The sequence below is a fragment of the Amphiprion ocellaris genome, chromosome 14 (genome assembly GCF_022539595.1).
Source record: "Amphiprion ocellaris isolate individual 3 ecotype Okinawa chromosome 14, ASM2253959v1, whole genome shotgun sequence".
NCBI classification, from domain to species: Eukaryota; Metazoa; Chordata; class Actinopteri; family Pomacentridae; genus Amphiprion; species Amphiprion ocellaris.
The window spans coordinates 2193982-2221868 of NC_072779.1; the positions used below are offsets into that span (position 1 = coordinate 2193982).

At 36.3% G+C, this 27887-nt stretch overlaps 1 protein-coding gene across 8 annotated transcripts in view; it reads left to right on the plus strand.

The window, feature by feature from the left end:
* LOC111572858 (rap1 GTPase-activating protein 2-like) overlaps window positions 1-27887 on the plus strand; it is a 57173-nt gene that overhangs the window by 22057 nt on the left and 7229 nt on the right. For 5 of the 8 annotated variants that reach the window (XM_055017361.1, XM_055017362.1, XM_055017366.1 and 2 more), the window contains 12 exons: window positions 13979-14063; window positions 15532-15567; window positions 17441-17488; window positions 19608-19640; window positions 21728-21958; window positions 22048-22151; window positions 22808-22886; window positions 23986-24039; window positions 24126-24209; window positions 24672-24772; window positions 25048-25177; window positions 26672-26827. In XM_055017361.1, coding sequence (XP_054873336.1) covers window positions 13979-14063; window positions 15532-15567; window positions 17441-17488; window positions 19608-19640; window positions 21728-21958; window positions 22048-22151; window positions 22808-22886; window positions 23986-24039; window positions 24126-24209; window positions 24672-24772; window positions 25048-25177; window positions 26672-26827 — 1141 coding nt within the window. Of the gene's footprint in view, window positions 1-4317; window positions 4366-13978; window positions 14064-15531; window positions 15568-17440; window positions 17489-19607; window positions 19641-21727; window positions 21959-22047; window positions 22152-22807; window positions 22887-23985; window positions 24040-24125; window positions 24210-24671; window positions 24773-25047; window positions 25178-26671; window positions 26828-27887 lie in introns of those variants that run through there. The other 3 variants (XM_023276715.3, XM_023276724.3, XM_055017364.1) reach the window with 3 other exon arrangements.

Consider the following 27887-nt stretch of genomic DNA (forward strand, 5'->3'; position numbering starts at 1 on the left):
AACAAAGCAGGGCCATGAGCTCGCATTTGTTTAATTTGCCTTTGAGGTCGTGTTTCGTTGCTGCGAGTTCAACCTTTATATCCTCCACGTTGGCGTTTGTTCCTCTAGAAAGTCACTGCTTCACTCAGAGGATTTACTTTGATGAAGACAAACCTCAGAGTTTCATCTGAAGGAGAAGAAGCTGCTGCAGATTTTAATAAGAACTCAGGCATCTGTAATGAACCTTGCAGGAACTCACGGATTTGTCAGAAGTGCTTCGCTGAAAGGAATCCGCCGGTTGAAGTGGGAATCTGATCAAAAGGCAGGTTGATGCTCGCTGGCAGGGAGGAAAAGCCTGATGTGGGTTAGTGATGGCTGATGAGGCTGAAAAACAAAAAAACAGAAAGCCCAGAGAGGCAGACAACCAGAGAGCTGGAATACGCCAAACTCTGGTTACAGACCTTAAACTTTCCCCATAGGAGGAGCATCTACACTACCTACCTGGTGCTCTTTATTTAGTCTCAGATTTCATCGAGAAAAACTAAATTTCAACAACTCTGTTGTTCTTTAACATCACACAGGCCGCATATATTTACATACAAGGCATATATTTATGCATTTATATATCACTGTACATGTTCTCATGGAATTTATTTTATTTTATAATATATTCCATTACTTTACAACATGTATATGCAGTATAGTGATTAAAATATGACCAAAACAAGCATAGTGCAGTAACGTTTTTATTGATTCATAATGTGCAAATATAATAATATACAATATAATGCGCTGAAAAAAATTTAATTAACTGTAATTTTTTGAAAAGCAGTAGTTATTTTACAGATCATTACTGTTGTGTTAAATTACAGATAATAACAAAAAAAAAACATAGAAAAAGGTATGAATATACATGTCAGCTGTCAAAAACTGTAATGTCCACATCAACATTCTGTCTTCTTTATTAATTATATAATATATAATAATTAGTTTATTTATAATGTGTGACCATAAGTTACTCAGAATGACAATAAAATGATTTTACTATTATTTTTCGGTATTTAAATAATGTTTATTAAGGACAATAATGTGTATATTAAGGAAAAATAAACTGTTATTTTACAGATTTTCCCTTTTTTGTTTACAAATTACAGATAATAAAAACACAGACAAAAATATATTAATTTACATGTTAACCCAAAAAAACAGAACGAAAACTGTAAAATATTTAAAATACATATATTTTAGCGGATAATTCGTTATCAAACAATGTCTGATGTTGAAATTACAGTTTAATTTTATTTAATTAGCTCTGAAGTATAATTGTTTTACTGACATTTGCCATTATTTCAAGGAAAAAATGTGTGAAGGATTGAAAAGTGGTAAATTATTAACTGATGTTTTACAGATTTTCTGTTTTGTTAAATAATAGTTAATATGTAATAAAATCACAGAAAAAAGTCTTAGTTTACATGTTGACTGGGAAAGGTAAAAGACAAAACAAACAAAAGAAAAACAAACAGACAAAAATAGTAAATAAGGTCCATAATAATTTAAAACACCTATATTTTCATATATTTGGCAATTTGTTGTTACACGTGACTGAAAGATTAGACTGTTTTACTGTATTTAGATAAAAGATATGTGATAATTTTACAGATATTTGATGTTATTTCAAGGAAACTTCTGGTGTTATGGGTTGAAAAGTAGTAAATAATATTTTTTAACTGTTATTTTACATATTTTCTGTTTTGGTAAGTAATTAATAGCTAGTAAAATCACAGAAAAAAAAGCCTTAATTTACATGTTGGCTCAAAAAGACAAAAGAAAAACAAAACAAAAAGACCAAAATAGTAAATAAAGTCAATAATAATTTTCAATAATCAATAGTTTTACATTTGGCAATTAGTTTTTTTGCAACATGTGACTGGAAGATTAGACTGTTTAACTGTATTTAGATAAAAGATGTGATAATTTTACAGATGTTTGACATTATTTCAGGGAAAATTTTGGTGTTATGGGTCAAAAAGTAGTAAATAATTTTTAAAATGTTTTTTACAGTATTGTTTTACTGCTTTTCTTTGTTTTGTTAAATTACAATTAAACTCCAGTAAAGTCACAAATTTTTTTATTTTATTAACATTAATTTACACGTTGACTGTAAAACAAAATGATCAAAACTTTTAAAAATCTTAATAATACAAAAGAATCTATATTTTTACAATTGGTAATTCCTGCTTTTACATAATGTGACTGTAAAACTACATTGTTTTACTGTATTTGAATTTTAAAAATATTTTACAGATATTTGCTGTTATTTTCAGTTTCTGCATGTTAGATTTTCTTGATTTTTTTTCTGGCAGATTTTGATGGATCATTTGTTTAACAGCTTATAAACAAATGTTTTTAGTTCTTAATTATGTCGACATGACTGACGTGTTCACTCATTGTTGTTTGTAAACATGTTACATACATGTGCACACGCATGACATATGACACGTGACTGCAGGGAAGGTGACCTAAGTGACAGAACATTGAGCTCTTCACACTCAGGCTGTTTCTCCTTTCATCTTTATCATCTTTCCATACATCCTCCATGTTTCACTTTTTTCTGTCTTTTCTGCTCCTCTACTGGTGTCTGTTGGAGGACATTGTTTAGTTTTTAGTGTTTCTAAACGCCGAAAGAACTTAGAGACGCATTTAAGAAACGTATCAGAATGAAGGTAAAACACCAGTGATGGTTTAGTAGGAATGTCCAGTAATGTTTAGTTCCTCCAAAATGTTCAGATTAAATAAAATTATTCAACACCGACATTTAAGAGCAGGTTTTAATCTGAGCAGTTGAACATTAATATGGAAAAAAGTGAGGGGAGACTAGTTCAGCTTTGTATGTAATATCTACCTGGTGATTCATCATGAAGTGGTTTATCTCCACCGTTTGTTGAATTCTCTGCTCGATTCTGCAGAAACAATCCCTAAAAAGCTGAGAAAATCTGGCAGCAAGGATGAAAAAATAAGTTAAAACAGAAAATAGCATCAAATGTCTGTAAAAATTATGATATTTTAGCTGATTTAAATGCATTTAAATGTTGTAATCTTATAGTCACACAGAAAAAGAAAAAATACAGATTTTTTTTTATGTGGACATTATTTACAGTTTTTTAAAATTTGTTAATTTATTTTTACTGCAATTTTTTTTCTGCAATTCTACTAGATATTATCTGTAACTTAAAACAGGAAAACACATAAAATAACAGTTTAAATTAACTATTTACTATTTTTCCATCCTTAATATAGATTTTTCTTTCAATTTAAAGCAAATATCTGTGAAATTATAACATTTTTTGCAGATTTAATTACCATAAAAAATTTTTATTTTATGGTCAAAATTGTAAAAGAACAAAACCAGTTATGAAAATACTTTTTTTTTTAACAGTTTTCACTTGTCTTTTATAGTTAACATGTAATTTAGTATTTTTTTCTGTGAATTTACTCATTATTATCTGCAGTTTAACAAAACAGCAAATATCTATAAAATAATGATTTTTTAAGCTGATTTAAACACAATAAAACTGTAATTTTATGATCACAAGCTGTAAAAGAACAAGTCTCTATTTGTATAAATATAGATCTTTAATGTGGACATTATGCACAGGTTTTCTTTAATTTTTCTTTATACAGTCAACATGTAATTTAATACTTTTTTCTGTTATTTTACTAGATGTTATAAATCAAAAAAACAGGGAAAATCTACAAAATATCAGCAAATTGTTTGGAAAAAAATTACAAACTAAGGACAAGCGTTCATTTTTTGTAGTGCAACTGAGTTAGTCTAGCTTTTTTGTTGTTGTTGTTTTTGGAGAATTTGTGCAATCAAATAAAGTGATCTTGATAAAATATCAGGATATTAGGCTCAGATTTTTTAGTTTTCCTGACAGAACTCACGCATGATTCCTTCAAGGTTGCTAAAGTTGAAAGTTTCAGTTGATAAACAGAGTCACTTTGGTGATTGGAAACAGGTTTAGAGAGTTCACAAAAAAGATATTTCACCCAGAATTCTCTCTACATCGATACAACCCTCTCCTCCTTAATTCTCCATCATTCTTTTATTTCAAACCTAAGATGTCAACATGTGTAGCGGTCCAGGCACTGATCATTAGGAATACCAGCGTCCTCCTTGACTCTTTTCTTTCCTCCTCTATCCCTGTTTTCCCTCCATCTGCCTCCTGCTCTCTCTCTGAGCGATTACGGCGCTATAATCCTAATGGTCCCTGGCGTTATGGGGGAGAGAGAGGGGGGAGGCAGCAGGGATGCAGCGCTGGTGTATTAGATTTGAGAGAGATGCTCAGTTAGCGACGGCAACACAACAATGCTGCACGACCGCTGGTGAGTCTGGCGTTTCCTGCGTTGTCTGTGTGTGTTCCGTCATTTAAATGTTACTGGCAGCGTTTCAGATTTATTATTTTTTTGTCGCAAACTGCACGTGTCATTTTTCTTTATGTTTGTTATTGCGAATATTTCTTGTTTATGCTCCTCCGATATGACTGGTGTGTGTCGCCGTGAACTCCGAGGAGAGTTTAGGAGAAGAAGGACAGCTGTGAAACATCTGCACAGCAACATGTTGACAGCTGCAGGATCAATGGAAAGGATGGAAAATCTGGAGGTTTAATGAAGGACGGAAGAAATGCAGATTAAACACAGAGAAGATAGATAGATAGATAGATAGATAGATAGATAGATAGATAGACAGACTCTAGCTAGATAGAACATGATGTGCAGAATATCTGAGACAAAAACAAGAATTTTCTTCACAGATTTCTGTGTAAAAATTCTTGTTTTTGTCTCTGCAGCTGCAGATTTTCTTCACATCACGTTTCCCCAAAATGCACTGAGCCTGCTGTGTGTTTGTGTGTGCACTTTATGCCTACGGTATATTTGTGAGGACTTTGTGTGAATTGTTTCTCAGGGTTTTTTGCTGCATCCCAGTAATGTTTTATGTCAACAAGCGTCCTGGCAGCTAAAGGGCAGACTGTCTAGAAACTGAAGCCAGCAGCGTCTCTCTGCTCTCCTGCTGGTCATGATGCCACTTTTTCTGTTTTTACGCCGGCAGCTCTGACTCATTTGGGAATATAATTAGCCTCGTAAAACAACGCAAAAAGGGTAAAACTGTGAGGGCTGCAGGGGAAGGAGAATCACCGAAGTCGCACACTTTTACTGATTTTTACGAAGAGCATCATGAGCCTGCATGAGGCTGGAGTAAAACTGACATGGTGATATTCAGGTTTTCTTTGTAAATATTGCATGCACTGTAAAAAAAACTAACAAAAACAAAACAAAACTAACTGTAACTGTAATTTTTGGAACAATTTAGAGTGAGAATCAACACTGTTGTAGCTATCATTTCTTATCTGAATATTTGCTGGGAAACTACATGGAAAAACATGCAAGAACCACATAAACAAATACACAGTAAATTACAGTTTTTTAAAACTATTTTAAAACTATTTCCTGTTATTTTGCATTAGAAATAATAACTATTAAAACTGAAGAAAAACAAATTTACATGTTAAGCACAAAAAAGGCCTAAACTGTAAATACTATCCTTATCAAAAATCTGCAAGTTTACAAATAATTACTCATTTATTCACAGCATTTAACAGTAAAATCTTTTTTTGTTTTTGTACTGTATTTAAATAAGAAAAATATTAATATTTTCCAGATATTTGCTGTTATTTGGAAGAAAGAAAATCCTATATTTAGGATTGAAAATGTGGTCAATAGAACACATACAAATGATAAAACGTTCCCACAGTGTTGCATGATAACAAAAGAAGAACGTTCTCAGTGTAACACAGAGTTTTGAAAATGTTAGAGCATAATGGTTGTTATCGCCAAACCTTTTTAGAACATCTTTAGTTACCTAACCTTTAAGAAGAACATTCTGGGAACTAAAACAAAACTTGTTGCTGAAAATATTACTGAGGCTGCAGCTCCCTGAGATATTCGGTCAAATAATTACTTTTCTTAGAGCAGAATTTCAATAATAGTTTACTAAATAAAGAGGGAAACATTTTTATTTACTATGTTTTGTTTTCAAACAATAAAATCAATGTATTTTAAACAATTAACTAAGTTTGTGAAACCTTTAGAATTGTGTACATTTCTGTGTGCAATCTGTTTTTACTTTGACAGTAAAGAATCTTTATTTTTTTGTCCAAAAAGACAATTAAGTTGCTCGTTCTTTAGTGTTGGAAAGCATTAAAAAGATTCATTTTTATAGGCACTGTACATGTCTGTGAGAGAGAAAAGTAGTGAACTTTCCACTGCTTCCAGTTAATAAGAAGGTTCATGAATGTTCATACATAATGACTCAAAAGAATAATGTTGTTTGAACCTTGCCTTTACTTGAGCATCTGTTTTTAGAGAAGAAATATGTCTCTTTATAGTTGTTTTGTGTGTTTTTGCAGCCATTTTGCCATTTTTTATCTGTTTCCACTGAATCAACATCTGCTTGTGTTCACTTTGAATCTCTTTTTAATCAGTTTCTGTTCATGTGATGCATCTTTTTTGGCTCTTAATATTCACTTTGAGTAATATTGCAGCAAACTCTGAAGGAAAATGTCAGGGTATGCATTTGTGAAGTGAATCTCCAGAGAAAATGGGGCGTGCAGCAAGAAAAAGGACCCAAAGCTATTCTTCTAAAAATGTTTAGACGTTAATTAAAGACAAAATCCTGACCTTCATCCAATAACCAAGCAGTGAAGCTGTTCATTTTGCATCATCTGTTTAATTTGGTTCTTTTTATTTACATCAGAGACTTGTGTGAAGATCTGATGATGTTTGAGGTCGTATTCATACAGAAATATAGAAAACTGTAACAGGCTCTGAAACTTCCTGGCGTAGTTCTCCTGTTGTGAATCCCAGCATTGTCCATTTTAACCGACCTTAAACGGTTTTAACAGCTGAACCGGTTACACTGACGACTCGATGGAAGTTCTGGTGTCGTGCTGTGGTCACGTCGTCCTCACAGTGGAGGAACTTGAGGGTTAAATTTAAATGTTAATGAGCAGCTTTGATGTTCCCTCGGAGCCCAGCAGGCCTCCTGGCTGTGAAAAAAAAAAATTCACAAATACATTTTTCATGACTTTACATGCCGGAAAACTACCTGCAAGCGTGCCAACCGACCGAGTGCAGATGGAACCAGGAAAATGTTCCTCTGTGTGTAGAATTTCTAAACACTTTGTAACACACTACGATGTAGCAGCGAGGATGACCTCGGTTTACATGTATTTATAAAGAGCTGGCGTGTTTGATATCACATGAAGACTTTTACACGTATGTCTGTTTAGACTCTCTGGGCTCAAACCAGGACAGAAAGTTCACAGAGCTACAGTTTATTTACTGTTTTAGGCTGCTTTACTTTACAACAAGAGATGTTGGATTTTGGTTTATGCAAATAACCTGCTCTTGGCAGATTTACTCATATGCCATCTTTACATTTATTAACTAGAAAAACACTTAGAGAGCGTAGTCCTCCTCCAAAGCTCTTCATTCCCCCATATGACATTATCAGAAATGCAGCATTTGTTTGTTTATTAGTTACTGATGATCAGAAATCATGGCAACATAGAATGTGTCCAAGATGTACCCACAAACAAAATGACTTTGCACTGAGCACAGGCGTGTGTTCTACATGTGTACATTATGTACAGATACCAAATGACGTGACCTAAATATGTAGCGGGCGGCAGGAATTGATGAGACTCAGAAACACCCCCACAATTTAATCAGTTGTTCCTTGGATCATTTCTGATGGATAAGTCCTGATAAGTCCACAGTGGTGGATTTGTAGTAGGATCACAATCATGTGATCGTCAGCAGGCAGCTGATGTAGTGTTCACTTGTTGTCATGGTTACAGTGACGCTGTGCCGCTATCTGGTAGTGATACAGAAATATTTAACAAATCTCCACATTTGTCCAAAATGATGAGAAATTTGTCAAGAACTTTCTCAAAAAATTCTCTTTTCCTGTTCACAATCTGTCCAAAGTGAGTTAAACATCTAGGATGGCTTAGAAGGGTTCAAAAAATGACTACAAACAACAAAACCACGTCCAAAAGGATTCAAATATGACCTCATAGAAGAAGTGGGGTCTCTAAATGTTTGTCATGTGTGTTAAAATTTGCCAAAAATGACCCGAAATATGTGCAAAATGACTAGAAATTACTCAAATTTGTCCAGAACTTGCTCACAAAATCCTCCATAACTGTTCGAAACCTGTCCAATGTGAGGTAATCCTCTAGGATGGCTGAGAAGGGTTAAAAAAATTACAGCAAATTTGGTTCAAAATGACTTCATAATGTCTTCAAACGATAGATAGATAGATAGATAGATAGATAGATAGATAGATAGATAGATAGATAGATAGATAGATAGATAGATAGATAGATAGATAGATAGATAGATAGATAGATAGATAGATAGATAGATAGATAGATAGATAGATAGATAGATAGATAGATACTTTATTAATCCCAAGGGAAATTCAAGAGGGTGTCCCCTATCTTCACCCTCAGTCAGCTGGGATAGACTCCAGCCTCCTGCGACCCTAATGAGGATTAAGCGGTGTAAAGATGATGGATGGATGGAATCTAGCGATGTTTGATCCATCAGAAACTCAACTGGCTGAGCAGGCGACCCATGAACAGGGGCTTTAGTCCTCAGCGCATCGGCCTGGGTTTGATTCCAGCTCACGGCCCTTTGCGGCAGCTCTTCCTCCTATTCTTCTCCCTACTTTCCTGTTTCTCTCTCTACTAACATGCTCAAATAAAAGCCAAAAAATAAACTGTTTAGCAGCTGGAAGCCTCCGGCTGGAGCTAAATTTAGTTGAAACACAAATTTAGTTCCTCAAAAGGTTCATGACCCCCTGAGAAAATATTGTTTCTGTCGCTGGATTCACACTGTGTGTTGTCTGCGATGAAAGACTCCGGAGGCGTGTTGCATTTTGGGAACGGCCCAGAGGAGCGTTTGACAGCAGCGTATCATGCTAACACGTGTGTGTGCTGGGGATGATGTTATCGGCGGCGACGTGCAGCTGTCAGTGGCGATAACGAACCAGCTGAGGTTAAAAGGTTAAAAGTGGTTTTATTTTAAATTAAACTCAGGAGGTTTATTTTCACACACGTTCTCCAGCCTTAAACGAAGTCTTCACCCCTTTAAGTTCAGTAACCGATACTGGTTCTGACTGACATCTTTGAACGTGGTGCATAACTTCTAAAACTGACCACAGTTTAAACAGATTCTGTGTTGTCATCGCTGTCAGCTCCACACTGAGAGACCTTTCCTCTCTGCAGGTTTCATGTCGTCTTTTCATTAGTGACCTTTGTGTTGGTTCTGTCAGGAGTCAGGATCAAATCTGTGTAGTAATCCCAAAACAATCTAGTTTTCTGTCTATCTGTTTTTTTATCTGAACATTTGCTGAAGAACTAGCTGAAATAAATAAACACATGAATACACGGAATAAAATTAATGTTTTATTTACAGTTTTTAAAAGTTAATGCTCCAGTTTTATGACAGACTTTTACTGTTTTCTAAAATTGTAGATTTACTGATAATAAATTACAGATAACATCGAGTAAAATCACAAGACAAAGCGATTAATTTACATGTTAACTCTAAAAACAGGCCAAAATGTGTCAGAAGTCTTTTACAACGTTAGATTGTAAAATTAGAAGTGTTTTTACTGTATTTAAGTTATTTGTATTATCGATTTAAAAAATGTAGAGAGCATTTTAAACTGGTATTTTACAGATTTATCTTGTTCTGTGAAATTACAGATAATAAATTACACGTAATAACCAGTAAGGTTTATTAATTTACACATTAAATAAACATTTTAGCCTTAAAATTACACTTATTTAAATGAGCAAAACATGTATATTGTAGTCAATACTTTTTAAATTGTTTGTACTTTACATGTTTTGTGAAGTTACACATAATATTGATAAAATGTGATTGTAAACGTACACAATTTTGCAGTATTTAAATCTAAAAATAAATATCTTTATTTTTGCATTTCTTTTTTTACCCATTTATATGTCTTTTTAGCTGTTGCATCATTCCACAATTTTTTAAATCTATTTTTTAGATCTCAGACAAGACAAACTGGTTTAATCTTTTTGTGTGTATTAGTCTCTCTTTGTCGCTGTTTTGTGTATTTTTCTGTTAGTTTTGCATCTGTTTATGATCATTTTGCATCTCTTTTAGTTAATTTATTCTCTTTCTGTTCTTTTTTGTGTGTCTCTCTTTTGATGCCGTTTTGTGTCTTTTTACATTGGTTTTGCAGCTGTGTTTATTTTGTGTCTCTTGTGTAGTTCTGTGTCTGTGTGGTCGATTTTTGTCTCTTTCTAGTTGTTCTGTGTCTTTTTGAATTGGTTTCACATTTGTTTGTGTTCATGTCACACCTCTTTTTGTCAGTCTTGTTGTTCAGTCATTTTGTGTGTCTTTGTGGTCATTTTGCTTTTATTTGTGCTCATTTAACATTTATTTATTATTTAAGTTTCCATTGTGGTTGTTTTGCATCTGTTTACAGTCATTTTGAGGGTTTGTCTCTCTTTGCTGCTGTTTTGTCATTTTTCGCTGTTTTTTTGTTGTCTTTTTGCATTGGTTTTGCATCTGTTTGTGTTAGTTTTCACCTCTTTTATTAAGTTTTTGTCTCTTTATGGTCTTTTTGTGTGTCTTTGTAGTTGTCTCTGTCGCTGTTTTTTCAGCTCTTTGCTGGTGTTTTGTCTCTCTTTTTATCGTTGTTGCATCTGTTTATGCTAATTTTGCATCTATTTTTGGCAGTTTAATCTGTTTCCAGTCATTTTGTGTTTGTTTGTAGTCATTTTTATCTCCTTTTTTTTAAAATTAATTTGTCTCTGTGGTTGTTTTGCACCTCTTTGCAGCCTTTTTACATATAACAATCCTTTTGTGTGTCTGAGAGGTGGTTTTTATCTCCATTTGTATTGAATTTACATCTGTTTATGTTTGTTTTTCTTCTGTTTCAGAGAGCTTTAGACTCTTTATGGTCTTTTTGTGTGTCTTTGTCGTTGTTTGTATCTGTTCTGTGACAGTTTTTTTGTGTTTTTGTATGGTTTTACATGTCTGTGTTAATTTTGCATCTATTTTTGTTAGTTTTCATCTCTTTCTAGTGTTTTTGTGTGTTTTTGCGATCATTTTGCTTTTGCTTTTATTCATTTTTCATCTCTTTATTAATTTGTCGCTTTATGGTTATTTTGTGTCTATTTCTGTCATGTAAATACACTATCCAGGTTCAGAAATTCTGAGTATACAGCAAAAACAGACGCTGGATGTGTTGATGCTTGTCGTCCATCAGCAGGTCACATGTGGAGGTTTCTGCCTGTTTTCCACTCAGCTGTCAACACTTGTCAGCAGAAATTATACGTTCTGATTGATGCTTTCTGATTGGTCGTTGCCTCAGATGTGTTGTGGAAACATTCCTGCTATGTATTTATATACATACATGGATTTATGTAAACAAACAAGCCTCAGCTGAGTCTGACAGGAGGAGGTGTTGATCAGCTTCAGGCCTCCATCAGAAAACTGAGCTCCAAATCGTCACTCTTCTAGTTTCCTTTCGCAGGTTTTGTTTTTATACAACACGCCTCGCTTTGTTGTCACACACAGTTACACACAGTTACACAAGATCATCGGCCTTGGTTCAAAGGCCCTCCGGCTGCTCCGCTTTTATCTCTTTTCACTGGAAATGTCAGTTTGGTGAAATTGGTTCGGATTCACAAAAGGCACAACAGGAGCAGAGTCAGAGAGTTGCAGAGATGATATGAGAATATTCAGTGTTTTCTCACCACATTAACTTGTTTTTTTTTATTCACACTAAAATGTACTGGTGTTTTCGCTTTGCAGGGAGATTTGCAGCTGAGGCACTGAGGTGCTTTGAAAAATAGTTTTTATTTATTAAATAACTTCAGACAAAACAAGAAGAAACTAAATCAGATTAATTTTAGCCTCAGTTTCAATTTTCAGTACACCTACATACAGTAGACGTCTCTTTTTGTATTTAATTTGTATCTGTTTGTGTTTGTTTTTCATCTGTTTTGGTGCGTTTTAATATCTTCTTTGTGTGTCTGTCTAGTTGTTTGTCTTTTTTTGTTGCTGTTTTGTGGCTCTTTGCTGTTATTTTGGGTCTTTTACATCTATTTATGATCGTTTTGAGTTAATTTATTCTCTTTCTGTTTTTTTGTGTGTCTTTGTAGTTGGTTTTCTCTCTTTTGATGCCATTTTGTCAGTCTTTGCTGTTGTTTTGTGTCTCTGGCATTGGTTTTGCATCTGTTAGTGTTGATTCTGTGTCTCTTTTTATATGGTTCTGTCTTTGATTATTTCTGGTTGTTTCATTTTAATCTCTTTCCAGTCATTTTGTATGTCCTTTTGGTCATATTGCATACACTTTTGGTTGTTTTACGTCCGTTTGAAGCCATTGTGGATGTAGCAGTTTTATACAACCTCTACAAACTCTGCATTTTCCCACAACTCTGCTCATCAACTGTAGAACAATGTTTCACCATGCAGAATGTATTTTCCAACAACTTTCAGTCAGTCGCAGTTTAGCCAGTCTTGCCTTCATCGTTGTGCCGAGAAACATTTAATTTTTTATTTTTTAGGCATAACAATTACAATTTTTTAAATGAGACATTTACATTAAAGTGATTTTGATGAAATATCATCATTTTATGTTTAGATTTTACTGATAGAACCATGTGTGATACGTTCAAGGACCACTGGAAAGTTTAAAAAGTAATGAATTCTTTAATTTTTACACTTCTGAATGGTATGATTTTGGCATTTTTTTCAAAGATAACATGCCTTTCAAACTTGCTGGTGGAATTTTATGAGTTCAGAGGGTAAAAACTCTCTCGACAGTCCAAAAGAGTTTTTTTAAACTCTGAAGTTCAGTTTTATACCACATTTCCAGTCTGTGTTTGCTGCAGCAGGCCGCTCTGATAATAAAACTCTCAGTACTCTGCAGCAAACAGTGAACAGAGAGAAGCATTTAGCAGCTAAAAACCTCTGTTTCCCTCAGGAGATGGTGGAGACCTAAAACGGAGCTAAAAGAGAGAAAACATTGGACTTGGATTCATCAGGTGGAAACAAACACGACTCCAGATGAATCATCGTGTTGCTCAGTAACTGGTGGATGTGAAAGTCGTGCTGTTTGGCGTCTCGTGGGGATCAACAGCTTCAAAGCAGCCTCTAAAAGTCCGTTAATGCAGCAGAGTAGGAATGTTCTGTCAAGTTCATCAAAATGTCCGTAGTTTACTCTTTTTAATCAACAAAATTCGAATGAAGTGTGAAATCAAATCCAGGCAGTTCATCAGCATTCATGTGAAATCACAACTGATCAATATTCATGTCAAATTATGACTCATCAATATTTAGTTCAAACCCTGAGTTATCAATATTTAAGTCCAAGTCTATTAGAAGCCATGAATCCAGGCGGTAAATCATCGTGATCGACTGCCGGCAGCTCCTCCAAAAGTTTAGTCCAGGTCAGTTTATTCTTCTTTTTGGACACCTGTCAAAACCATGGCAACCACTGCGAGCAGATTTAGCCGAGTCGCCTGAGGGCCGAGGAAATGGATGGTCTTCTGGCTGGTTGATTACAGAGTGTGTGAAGAGTGGAGGCTGCTGACAGATTGGAAATCTATCTTTAGAGACAGACTCAACTGATCATGAGTGGCGCTCAGGTGAAGCAGGACTCCAACAGCGCTGCAGGTGGACGGTGGTTCGTTAGAGATAAAGGTGACACTCAGGGTTTTTATTTATAATCAGAGGGGCAATAGAAGTGCACAGGGGCAAGCTGTGTGTAACACAAGAGGGTAGAAACCTGAAATGTATTTGTTCCAGTTAACTAATATATGGAATAATCTGCTTCATAGACACATGAGGAGGGAGATTATTGATTTTTTTTCTTTTGTTTCAGCAAACAGGAGCACCTATCCATCTCCAATGTTCCTGTGGCAGACTGCCCCCCCTCCCCACCTCGAACTGCACCCCCCACCATGAAGGTAACACTCATATCTCATTGTTTCAGTGTGGCCTGTTGTGTCTCTGTGCTAACTTTGTACTCTCCACTCTCTCAGGCAAACAACATCGTCCTAAAGAACACAAAATGTGTCTAAAATTACTCAAAACCTGTCCACAATTATTCAAAACTTGTCCAGAATGACTCCGTTTTTGTCTATAATGACTCGAAATATACCCGTTGTGACTCTAACATTGTCAAAAATGGTCCATCTCCATATAAAATTACTCAAAAGTTGCCCAAAAGGACAGGTAATTGTTCAAAATTAGTCAAAACGTCCAGAATGATTCAAAATTTGTCCACAATGATTCGTGATGTATCTGGAATGACAAATTTTTTGTCTATAATGACTCAAAACATACCCTTAACCATGTCCAAAATGGTTACCTCTTCTAAAATGATTCAAAGGTTGTCAAAAACAGATAATTGTTCAAAATAACTCAAAACTTGTCCAAAATGACTCAAAACGTGTCCGGAATGACTCATTTTTTGCCTATAATGTCTTGAAATATACCCTTAATGACAAACATTGTCAAAAATGGCCCACCTTCTTATAAAATGACTCAAAAATTGTCCAAAAGGACTCAAAATCTGCCCACAATTACTCAAAATGTGTCCGAAATGACTCATTTTTTGTCTTAACTTGACTCAAAAATTGTCAAAAAGGACAGATAATTATTCAAAATTACTCAAAACTTTTCCAAACTGACTCAATATCTGTTCACAATTACTCAAAATATGTCTGGAATGACTCATTTTTTGTCTATAATGATTCGAAACATACCCTTAATGACTCAGTCTTGTCAAAAAGTAAATTTCATGTAATTTTGGGCGATGTTTGAGTCATTTTGGACGTCTGTAGTTATGGACAAATTCTCAGTCATTTTAGAGAGATTTTAAGCCATTTAGACTAATTTTGACTCATTTGGATCAATTTTGTTTGGAAGAGTTTAAATTTCAAGTCATTTTGCACAAAATCTTCTAGAATTTCAGCAAATTCTGGTCTATTTGGGCAGGTTTCAAGTAATTTTAGACAAGTTTTGACTAATTTTACACAGATTTTGAGTCATTTTAAACTATTTTGTTTTAAGTTTTTCTAAGAGGAGAGGAGTTTATGTTTGGAATCATTTTGGACATCTGACTGTCAGACTTTAATGACCTGCTGCTGTCCTCATAGCGATCCATCATTACACTTAGCTGCACCGGCTGATGAATATGTCGGTACACGCCTCAAGCGGTTAGCGAAATGTCTCTTTCAGGCGGCTAATTTCTGTGATTTATATAAACATACTTGTGCTTTTTCTGCCACATGCTCTGTTTTGTCATCATTAACCTGAATCTGTACAATGAAGATGGAAAGTTCAAAGTTCAAAGTGACCCATAGAGCCACAACAGACGCCTTAATACAAAAACATAGAAAACTAAACATCTCTCTGTCTGCTTGTCTGCAGTCGGCTCATTTCTTCGACATGATGGACAAAATGGAGGTAAGAATTAAATTATTCTCTGTCTGTTTTACGTGCGCTTCAAAGCTTAATATATTTGTCTCCTTGAGAATGAAATGTGTTTTATTGTCTGTGAAAAGTTTCTCCTCCTCATCCAATATTCATTTAGCTTCGAGCAGAATGAAATGAGGTCTGAGCTGCTGCAGGTGAAACAGGACAGGAACACTTCAGATACAAACCTCGTTCAGGTGTTCTGCAGCATCGTACAGCATTTTATCCGACATCCCAGATATAAATATTTTGTTCTGAAACATTCTGATAAAGTTCTAGTTCGGTTATCTTCCTAAAGGCAGGATAATGTTCTCTAACGGGGTTCGGAAAAAGTCTGGTGACAACATTTTTAGACCATCTGTCAGTTGCATTTTCGTGACCACAAAATGTCTTGAATGCCTCGAGGCAATTTCTTCAAATGTGACACCAAGTTTCAGCTGATTTCAGAGCAGATTTTGGTGATTGATGGTCACTGTAACCACACTAAACATGTTTTTTTTACCACAGTCTAAGAATCCATATGATAATTATGACTGTATTTCACACAAATGTTCTATTTTTATTACTCTGCCAAGGAACGCGACAGTGATTGTGATCCTACTACAAATCCACTGCTGAGGACCACGAATGTTTATAAAACTGTTACTGTGAATAATTCGTGCTTTTTAACATTTAGTAGTTTGAAGGCATTTTAAAGTTATTTTGGACCCATTTTTAGTATTTTTCAACCCTTCTCAGCCATCCTAGCCCATTAACTCATTTTGGACATATTTTGAACAGTTAAGGAGGATTTTTTGAGCAAGTTCCAGAGTAATTGGAGTAATTTCTAGTCATTTTGCACATATTTTGGGTCATTTTTGACAAATTTTGACAACATTTAGGGAACACGTTTATTTTTTGAGGTCAAATTGAGTCATTTTGGATGTGTTTTTATTGTTTTTAGTCATTTTTGAAACCCTTCTCAGCCATCCTAGATGTTTAACTCATTTTGGACAGATTGTGAACAGGAAAAGAGGGTTTTTTTGAGCAAGTTCTGGACAAATTTCTAAGAATTTTGGGCAAATATGGAGATTTGTATCATTCCTGTATCATTGCCAGATAGCAGCACGGCATCACTGTAACCATGACAACAAGTGAACACTGTCAGCTGCCTGCTGACGATCACATGATTGCAATCCTACTAAAAATCCACCACTGTGATCCATGAATTATTTAAAGATTTCATCCTTTGGAAATCATACAACAAAGTGAAGACTGTTACTTGGACAAAGTATGTAGCCTTCTATTGAATCCAACAGAACAGCTTTGGTTTGTTTTCAAGAGAAAGATAGAACAATACAACCTCTACATCAAAAATAAAGGGAGGTTTTGAATCTCAGAAGTAAATCTAGGCTGTTTTAATTTTATATCAGAGCAAGCAGAAGTAATCTGTACGTGATTTTGCACAAGTGTGTATTCAGTACTGTAGTGTACTATATAGCATTTCCAAATATCACTTTTCTCCTTGATTACTAACAGTCTGTATCAGTTGACCCTTTGTTGATAATAGTTCTTATTATCTCATTACAAACTATAAAACCATCAGTGAGCCAGACTGTGTTAAAGGATGACATGTTCCTTCATTACCCTGAACACAAACTGTTGTTTGTTTTGAGTCTATCCCACCTAATCCACCAAATGTGTCCTAATCTTCTGCTGAAAATAGACCCAAACTTAAAGACTACACAGACCAGCTGCTGTCAGACATTACTGAGATGCTTTTTTAAAAAAATTCGAGGGAGGTATTTTTAAATATTTACGTTTGGTGTTAAACGGCGGACAGAGACGATCTTAATGCTGTCCTCTCTCCATGACGCCGATGCAGCAGGTTCCAGAAGCTGCCGAGATGAAGACGATCCCTCAGAGACAGAAGGCACGTCTGTCCATCTGTCTGTCCTCATGTCCATCCACCCTCACTTCCTGCTTCATTTCATTTGTGTCCATATAGGAGCAGACTCACTATAAGAAATATGTAGAGTTGAATGCATTCTCCTGAGTGAGACGGTTCTGTCTCTGTTCCCGACTGTGTTTAACCTTTTAACCTGAGCAGGACTGGACTGCTATTTCTGGAACGGCGTCCAGGTGTAGAACACTCTGAGCTCTGTTTGGAGGAGATGCAGCTGAGGTTCACTAATGATCTCAGTATCGTAGAACAATTTTTCACGCTCTAATTTACAGGTTTGATTAGGTGGAACTAAAAACTGTTGGTTTCTGCTGCAGTTTTTCAGATCAGACACACAGACTTATTGTGTCTCAAATTCATCAGTGACCTTCCAGGGTGATAATATCTTCAAGCTGATTTGTTTTGCAGTATAGACAGGGAGTGTGCATCATCTCCTTTCTTTACTGGAAGAGGCTTCGTGCAGTGATGTGGCTAAAACACTGCTGATGCTAACTGGACACATACTGGAAATGATTGAAGAGTTGTTGGACTATTTTTGTGAGCAGTAACCATCACGAGTCAGGATCCTGTGTGACGGTATTTTATCTGCATCAGGACCAATGTTACAGATGTTTTTGCAAACACTGGCAGCTGCTTATTTGCAGTTTCTCTATGAAGCTTAAACTGAAGCAGAGAAAAACATCACATTCTATCAGTCAGCAGCCGAATGTTTCAACCTTCATGTGGAGGATCATCATGGTGACCAGAGGAAGGTCTGCAGCTACCATCAGGAGAAGAAACAGCAAGAGAAGAGCCACAGTGTCCTGCAAAGAGACACAAAACAACCATAAAGAAACACAAAACCTTCGCAACGAGATAAATAATAACTACACAGAAGCAGAAATCAACTGCTGAGACACACATAGCTTCCACAAAGAGACACAAAACAACCACAAAGAGACACAAAGTGATCACAGACATAAAACAGCTACACAGGGACACAAAATTATTACAAACACAAAGCCTCCACATAATGACTGCAAAGAGGCACAAAACGATCACAGAGACACAAAGAAACCACGCAGAGGCACAAAACAACTACAGAGACACAATGCGACCACAAAGAGACACAAAACAACCACAAAGACACATAAACGAGCACAAAGACACATAAAATGACCACAAAGACACACAATTCTTTTGCACCACAGGCACAAAGGAATGAAGAACAGCTACAAAGACACACACAATTATCACAGACACAAAACTTCCACAAATGATTTCAAAGTGATGCCAAACAACCATAAAGACACACAAAATGACCACAAAATGTTCACAAAGAAACACAAAGCCACTTCAGAATAGTTACAGAGACAAAAACAAATACAAAGAGACACAAAAAGACTGCAAAGAGAAACAAAATAACGAGAAGGACACACAAAGCAACCCCAAAGAGGCACAAAATGACCACATCTCCTCTACATTTGCACAAATATAAATGTACAGAAATAGAGGTATGATGATTCCTCTGCCATTGTTGGGAACCTACTGTGACTTGTAATTTTTTTTTTTTTCAGTCTTCTGATTGGCCAACATGGTTTTGGGGTTGGGGTAACATCACCACCTGTTGGTTTGGCTCTTGAAGGGAGATTCAGTTGTGTTTTTGTATTTCATGTGGAGGAAAATCCCCATTTCAAGAAATATCAAGGTGCTGTTTATCTTCGAAGGCCTCTGAGGAACACAGATCCCTCCCTGTTAATAAACTGATGCTTCTCAGAGGCGACTGGAACTCTCACATATGAAACAATAAATCACCTGATTGAATAAAAACTCTGCACCATCAGTCATGTTCGGCATTATCACTCATCTATATTCGCCTGCATGTGCGCATCATCAGAGTCCATGTGTGTGTGTGTTTTTGTTAAACATGTCTAGAAATGCAGCAAATATTATTTAGATTAATTGGTTATTTGTTTGGAATGTAAATTGTCAAAAGCTATTTGATTTCTTCAAACTAGAGTCCAATAACATTTCAGTTTTTCTTGATAAATTAACAATAAATATAATAGTTGCCTAATTTATTATTGTTTATTTATTCTGTCTGTTTCAGGACGACTACATTCCTTATCCGAGGATAGAGGAGGTGAGAATCTTCTGCAGCCATCCTAACACATATTTCAGCATTTTGTTTTTGTTTGTGTTTGTTTTCCAGAGTGATTTAATGAGTTCTTTATCCAGTTTTCTGTCCTGTTTGTACATATAGTTCACACTTTGTTTTGCCTTTACCATGCACAGCACTCTGGTTGTTTTTAAAGCGTGTTGTATAAATGTAGTTGATCTGATTTAACACGACTCACAGACTCCGAAACACTCGAGCTGAGTGTTACGTAGAGAGAGGAGACAAACCACTGATACGCTGAGAAAGGGTCAGCAATTAGGTTCAACCAGTTTTTTCCAGATTTGCTCGAAGGATAAGGCAACCAAGTTTTATCTTACTCTATCTGGGATATTATTGTAGTATTTTATTTTTTTCAAGTTTGTTTTAAGGTTGTATTGAATGCAGATTACCCTTAATAATTTTATTTAATAGTTTATTTAATGTAGTCCTTTAGAAATAAAATGCCTGAAGTATGTGTTTAAAATGCAAACTATTAACTACTATTAGATTCTACAGAGTTGTATTTCTTTGAATTTTCTTTATCTGCAACAGATTTATGAGAAAGGATGGAAAAATAATGGTCATGTTTCCTGAATTTATCATGTTTTTAGTAGAAAACTATAAACTATTTATTATAGCGTCCACACAAGCCACATTTTCCTGAGCATTTCTGAAGCAACAAGCACCAGGATCAAGATATAATTGATGGACTTTTTGTAACATAGTTGACACTTTTGCTGTTTTTAGGCCTAAATGTGGAAAGAATATAGATTTTAACAGTGAAACTTCTGATGTCCACATTTTCAACATTTTTGGGAAATCTTTGAACATTTTTTGGTGGAAAAAAAGAAATGTTAAAAATGTTTCTTAAGAACATTCACGAAAAAAATCAACCAAAATCCAACGAATTTCGCTGGATTTTGGTTGATTTTTATCTGAATGTTCTTAAAGAAAATATTAGAACTTTTACTGATATATATGTAATCACTTTAGATATTTTTAGGATTTTTTGGGAAGACTTTTACTCATTTTTAAAAAAAATATATACAAGAATTTTCTTGCCAAATTTGGGAGTTTTTAAAATAAAACTTTTAAGGGAAACTTTTCAGGAATTATTGGAATTTTCTTCCTGAAGGTTTTGCAAGTTTTCTGAAATTTGGGGAATTTTTTTGCTTAATTTTTGGATTTTTTTCAGACAAGGAAACAATATTTTTTGGTGCCCATAAATGAGGACAACAGGAGGGTTAATTGTGCAGCATTCAGCACCTTTTTTTTAAGAAAAACAGCAACTGAAGACAGATATTTCTCTTAGGAGGTGGTGGAGGCCAAAAAATTAGCAAAAAGAGGGCAAATATTGGACTTTACCTCTGTCCAATACTGGATATTGGACAGTGGTAGTTAGATTCAGGTGAACACACTTGCAGATGATTAGTCATGTTACTACATTACAGATCAATGTAATGTAAATAAGTAGCTGCTTGTATAGTAAAAGTTTGCCAAGTTGGTGTTGCTTAACTGGCTATATTTCTGCTGCTATATGCTTTGTTTAATGGAGAGCATTTTGCTAACATAGGTGGCCCAACTAGCCAGCAAGAAAAGGTTTTCAACACTTTTTTAATTGAAATGTTAAACTTTTCAATCCCTGGAGCTGCTAAAGGGCCAGTTATTTCCCTCAGGATGTAGTGGAGAACAAAAATGGAGCTCAAAGAGAGCAAATATTGGACTTAAATTGAGGTGATTTGATGTGATTTGCGTTAATGCAGCTACTAATGTTGTTATGAATCTGTGATCGTATTACATCAAGAAACTGTCAAAAAAAAAGCTGCTGATATCATGGAACAAGACAGAAAATGCAAGTAAGAAACACCTGTTGGCATTTTAGCCACAACTCAGTGCATTACACTAAATAATAGTAATAATTTAGAATAAAATAAGCAGGTAAGTATTATTTAAAAAAATAAAATAAAATAAAATAAAATAAAATAAGCAGGTAAGTATTAGTTTAATTCTCCAGAAAATGTCTAAGTGGGTGTAATGACCTCTGAAGTGATGGAAGTATGACTGTGTTGCAGGTGTTGGAGAGGGGGGCGCCTTACCCTCAGGTCATCCTGCCTCAGTTCGGAGGTTACTGGATCGAGGACCCCGAGGCTCCTCCTCCCACCTCCTCAGAGAGTAGGGGTGAGGGGGAGGAGGAGGAGGCTGGAGAGAGACGGGAGGAAGATACACCCCATGGGGATTATGGGTACCAGCTGGAGGAGATCAATGAGGCAGCACGGGCGTACAGGAAACACTTTCTGGGCAGGGTGAGAATGTTTGGAGGTTGTCTGCGTTTTAATCCATGTTCGACAGTGTGCTTGGCAGTAACACCCAGAATTGACTGTGTTTTATTCAGGAGCATCTGAACTTTTCCTGCTTGGCCAGCAGTCTGGGAAATCTGCTGCTGTCGGTGAGACACGAGGAGGACGGAGAACATGAGCACCTCCACGTTATCATCAGGTATGTAGACACTACTGTTCAAAAGTTTGGAGTCATCCAGACAATTCCATGTTTTCCATGAAAACTCCCACTTTTATTCATATGCTAACATAACTGCACAAGGGTTTTCTAATCATCAATGATCCTTTCAACACCATTAACTAACACAATGTAGCATTAGAACACAGGAGTGATGGTTGCTGGAAATGTTCCTCTGTACCCCTATGGAGATATTCCATTAAAAATCAGCTGTTTCCAGCTACAATAGTCATTTACCACATTAACAATGTCTAGACTGCATTTATCATTCATTTAATGTTATCTTCATTGAAAAAAAATGCTTTTCTTTCAGAAATAAGGACATTTCTAAGTAACCCTAAACTTTTGAACGATACTGTACATATTTACAAGACCAGGCCGACAAGCTGAGTTATAGTTTGTGCTTCAATGGAGTAAATCTTCAACAAACCCGTGACTAATTCTGTTATATACAAGCAGCTATGAGTTTTCACTGCTCATAGGTAGCTGCTTTTATGTCGAATCTGCACTCAACTGCAATAATGAGGTAAACTTAATATTAAGAGGCCTTCAATATTTATTTATTTACTCCTATTAGTAAACACAACCATGAATAAATTGTGGTTCAGGACTTTCAGGTTCATCTCTTCTGTGTTCAGGTCTCGGGTGAAAAGCGTCTACCACAGATTATCGCTGTTAGAGCTGCCGGACATCCCGAGTGTACCAGAGCTGGCTAAGGTACGAACACATCAAACACCACAGAGGAGCTTCTGATTTATTAAATTAGTGTTTCCAGCTGGAGGTGAGACTCTAAACTGTGGTGGAATAACTCTTACTGAAGTTAAAGTCCAGATATAACACTAAAATGCTGCAAGACCACATGAGTACCATGTAGCCTCACATAGCCAGACCATAGAATAGTCTGACTGCACTGCATTTCTTTAAACCAATCACAGTTGTCTTGAAAGAACAGGATGCAGTGACAGTGTTCTCTCAAAAAAAACCAAAAATTAATACTTTGGTAGAAGTGTAGAAATTTTATCAGCTAAATGTTTTTATAGTAACAGCAGTGAGTACTCGCTGGGCGATTAGTTGACTAATTAACCGAGTTAAACATTACTGCTTTTTAAATGTGGGGATTTGGTTCTTTTCTTTATTGTACATGGCACTAGATTGTTGCTTGGGCAAAACGTGAGATCTGAAGACTACAGCTTGGACTGTTGACATAATTTGTCACTATTTTCTGACATTTTACAGACAAAACAATGAACCCTTTCTCCTCTCTGAGCTCCCTGTATCATGACCAGGCAGTATCAGATGTTAAAGTGCTACCCACTGTCATAGGGTTAGGGTTAGGGCAGATTTTTAAACATCTTTGAAATGGCCTTTAATGTCCAAAGAGTGCACTCAATTGTAATATTGTAATATTGTAAACTTCTAATTTCAAATATATGTAGCTTATGAGCTGCTAATTATTCAGAGATCTGCATTTGTTTCTTGTTGTTAGACTTTAATTTAGTTAATGAGCAGCTACTAGACAGCAGGGGGCGCTGCAGTAATGAGAGTTTAGAGAAAATGTCAGTGGTGGAACGGCCAGCAAAAAGGTTCAATTAAAATTTATAAATCGATTGATTGTTTTGCACACTGAATCTGAAAAGTAGCTGCAGCTGTGAGATAAATTTAATGCAGTAAAAATATTAACCTATTAAATAATTAGAAATGAGAAAGTGTGCAGATTCTTATGCTGCAGTAAATGTCCTTGTTTCCAGTGCTGTTCATTATTCTAACTTTAACTTCAGGTGATGTCTGTGTTGTGTTTGTGATGTTTCTCCTGAAGCTGTTGTGCGATGAAGCAGCAGGACTGCGATTCACTCCTGTCCTCTACCCGAAGGTGAGCTCAGAAAACTTCATCTTACCTGAAACTTTTCTGGTAAATGACAGTAGAGAGGAAGTTTTTGTCTGTTTGTGTGTCACCAGGCGTCTCGGCTCATAGTGAACTACGACGAGCACGACGTCAACAACACCTTCAAGTTTGGAGTCATTTACCAGAGATTTGGGCAGGTACCAACCTTACCAACTCCTCACACCTCACTGTCCATCCAGGGGTTTTGAAGGAGCTCTGAACAGTGTGTGCTGACTTTAAAAGCACTGCCTTTAGAAACGTGCAGCAATTTAATTTAATTTTCCCATTTTCATGGCTCACTAGCTGGTTTGCTAAGACACTAAAATGTTACTGATCACACCTTTTCCTCATATGAGGGACACTTTGACTGTGCCTTTGTTCTGTGACCTAAAAATGAGCACTTTGTATTTCGAGATTATTCCCATATACATAATGTATGACAGATCTGACAGTTCTAGCTGACATGTGACAGATGTGATGGTTGCAGTGACGTGACTGATATGTGACAGATGTGATGGTTGTAGTGACATGTGACAGATGTGATGGTTGTAGCTGACGTGACAGATGTGATGGTTGTAGCTGACATGTGACATGTGATGTGTCTGTCGTCTGTCCATCAGATGTCTGAGGAGGAGCTTTTTAGGAACAATGAGGAGACGCCAGCCTTCACAGAGTTCCTGCAGCTCCTGGGAGACACAGTGGAGCTGCAGGACTTCAAGGGGTGACAATCACAAATAACAAAATAAAACAGTTTAATCATCACAGAGTGAAGCCATTTTTATCATCACATATATCATCATGTCAGTCAGCACCAGTCCACTGGGAAACAACATAAAACATAATGGCAGACGTTGCCTACTCACAATGTCTTTTCTTTATTAATGATCTGGGGCAACAAGAGCATTTCTGCTCAGTGTTTCTGCTGTTAAACCACAACACCTTTCATTCACAATAGAAAAGGAGGTGGTGACTGACTGGTTTCTTCTCCCTTTGCAGGTTTCGGGGGGGTCTGGATGTGTCTCACGGTCAGACAGGGTCTCAGTCCATCTACACCGTCCACCGACAGCAGGAGATCATGTTCCACGTGTCCACCAAGCTGCCCTTCACCGAGGGAGACGCTCAGCAGGTAGACAGCCTGAGACAGCAGGAAAACGGCATGACACAGGAAATGACATGACTCAGCAAGCATCATACAACACAAGTCATCATGTTACAGCATGACACAACATGTTACAGCGTAACATGACATGACTAAACATGTTATAACATTATACAGCATGATGCATCATCACATGACATGACGAAGCATGTTCCATACATGACAGAGTGTGATGTGACTTGACACAACATGACACAGCACAGTGTTACGCCCAGCCTAGGGGTTGTTTCAACATGAAATGCCATCCTTCACTGGTCCCATGCAGCCACACAACGCGTTGTCTCAGAGAAATTAATCATTTATTTACAATAAATGTAAAATGCTAAACAAAGGATTTGGCTGAACAAAAAACAAAGCAGTGGTAATGTTTAACTTAAATTTAGAATCAGCCCAAGGCGAAAATTACAAACAAAAACCCTCTGTTCTGTAGACTTGCCAACGAAACAAACATTGGTAAAAGAAAACAGAGAAAAACAAGTTAAAACAAGTTAAACCAAAAATGGCAGCTCACTCCTACTATACATTACTTTACTCCTATACCTTACTTTACGACTATACATTACCACAAACTACATTCATACAAAGTACAAGTTATGCTGGATGTGTGCCGGTTGGATTCAGTGGAGGATGGATGGCACGCCCTCTGACTCGGAGACAATGTCATCTCTCCACCTCATCTACTGGTTTTCGTCGGTAGCTCAACCAATCCCATGCTGACCCGATATCCTGGCGTCCAATCTCATTGGTCGTACAGCGCAGCTCTATTGGAGCTAAAACTATACAAACACATACAGTGTAACCTAAAAATGCAAGATATTGCTTCACACCACCACAATGGACATGTAAGATCGTAACATGGCTCAGACGTCACATGACACGGTGTACGATGAGCCTTCAGATGGCGTCTGGTGCTGTAACATGGCAGGACATGTTGTGGTGGGATTTAAACATTATCATAGCATTAAATATGTATCAAGAACCTCACAGCATCAGAGGATGTGACGTGACATTAATGTTTGATATGATACATTGAAAATTAGCACTAGATAGCATGTGAGGATGTGATATGATGTAAACATGATGAGATGAGATGAGATGAGATGAGATATTCATCCTGGAGGAAATTATTTTGCCAGAGTACAATAAACAAAGGTTAGTGGAATATACACAATTACACAGCTGTTAGTAGTAAAATAGAAATAACAAAGAATACAAAGTACTAATGCAAAGTACAAATTGTAGGTTTCTAAAAGTGTTTGTGTGAAGTGTCACAGTGTGTCAAGTGTCTTAAGTGTGTAAAGTGACTGTATACTAACAATAAAAACTAGAAAGATTAACAGAAAATGAACTGAAGTAAAGAACAGATGTATTGCACTTGAATCTATTAGGAAATGTGATGTGATGTGATGTGAGTTTGTGTAACATGGTAAATTAAAACATGATAACAATGTTGTCCTCCAGCTGCAGCGGAAACGTCACATAGGAAATGACATTGTGGCGGTGGTGTTTCAAGAAGATGCTACGCCCTTCGTCCCCGACATGATCGCCTCCAACTTCCTCCACGCCTTCATCCTGGTGCAGGTGGAGGAGCCCTGCTCCGACAGCACCTCCTACAAGGTGACTGGTTTACATACAAGCAGCTCGAAGCCTGCAGCTCTTACATGGTTTGTTTTTTTGATTAAACTGAGAGTTATAACCACAGGGAATTATTGTTATTACTGCCAGACAGGTTTACCTCAGAGACGAGAAAGAACGGCTTTAATTTCATAAACAGATGGTTTCTGGTACCAGGAAGAGCTTCATGTCTACAAAAAAGTTTTTAAACACAAGGAAAAAGAAGCAATTCACATTGTTTAAGTAGATATTAGAAAGGAAGGTAAAAAAAAAAAAAGCTTCCAGACTTATTATATTATAAGGACCATCAAGGCCAATGGAGGTATTTTTAACTCATTCTCATTGACTAAAGTCCAACCATGATCCACTGTCACATAGGTGTTATAAAGGAACAGCAAAACTTGCAATGCTTATTCTGAATAATCAGCAGAATCATCACTCATTAATCAATTGATTGATAAATTAATTGAGTGCAATGGATAAGGGCCTGGTGCTGATACCACTGTTTTAGTCAATGGGCACATATTAAGAGTTGCACATACTAGGATACATGAACACTATCCAGTTTGTCTTAAACCTTTGTCGGAGGTCATTAACCGTCACAGAAGTCTTTGTCATGGTGCTCGTTGCTCACTAAAAACCAACAATGCTCTCTGTTTACCAATGAGAATTGGCTGTAGTCCTCGTGACTGCCTCCTCGTGTTGCTGCTGTACTAAACAGTAAGAAGCGCCACGTTCTCCGACTTGATTCAAATCAAGTGTCTGTTATTTATGTAGCACATATAAAACAACCAAAGTGTTTTCCAGTAAAAAATATATTATGAGGCGGTTGAAGTTACCCAAACAAGTGTAAGTATTGTCGTCAAGACCCTATAATGTTATTTATGATGTGAATTCATATGATATTGACTGAAAAGAAAATTCAAGTACTCCTTTACCTGATTATTATACATAATAAAACTGAGACCATCCAGTATTATTACCCTGCCAAGAAATGTGGGAGAGTTATATGACCATCGACGTTGGTTTGTCTGTCTGTCCGTCTGTTGGCAACATTACTCAA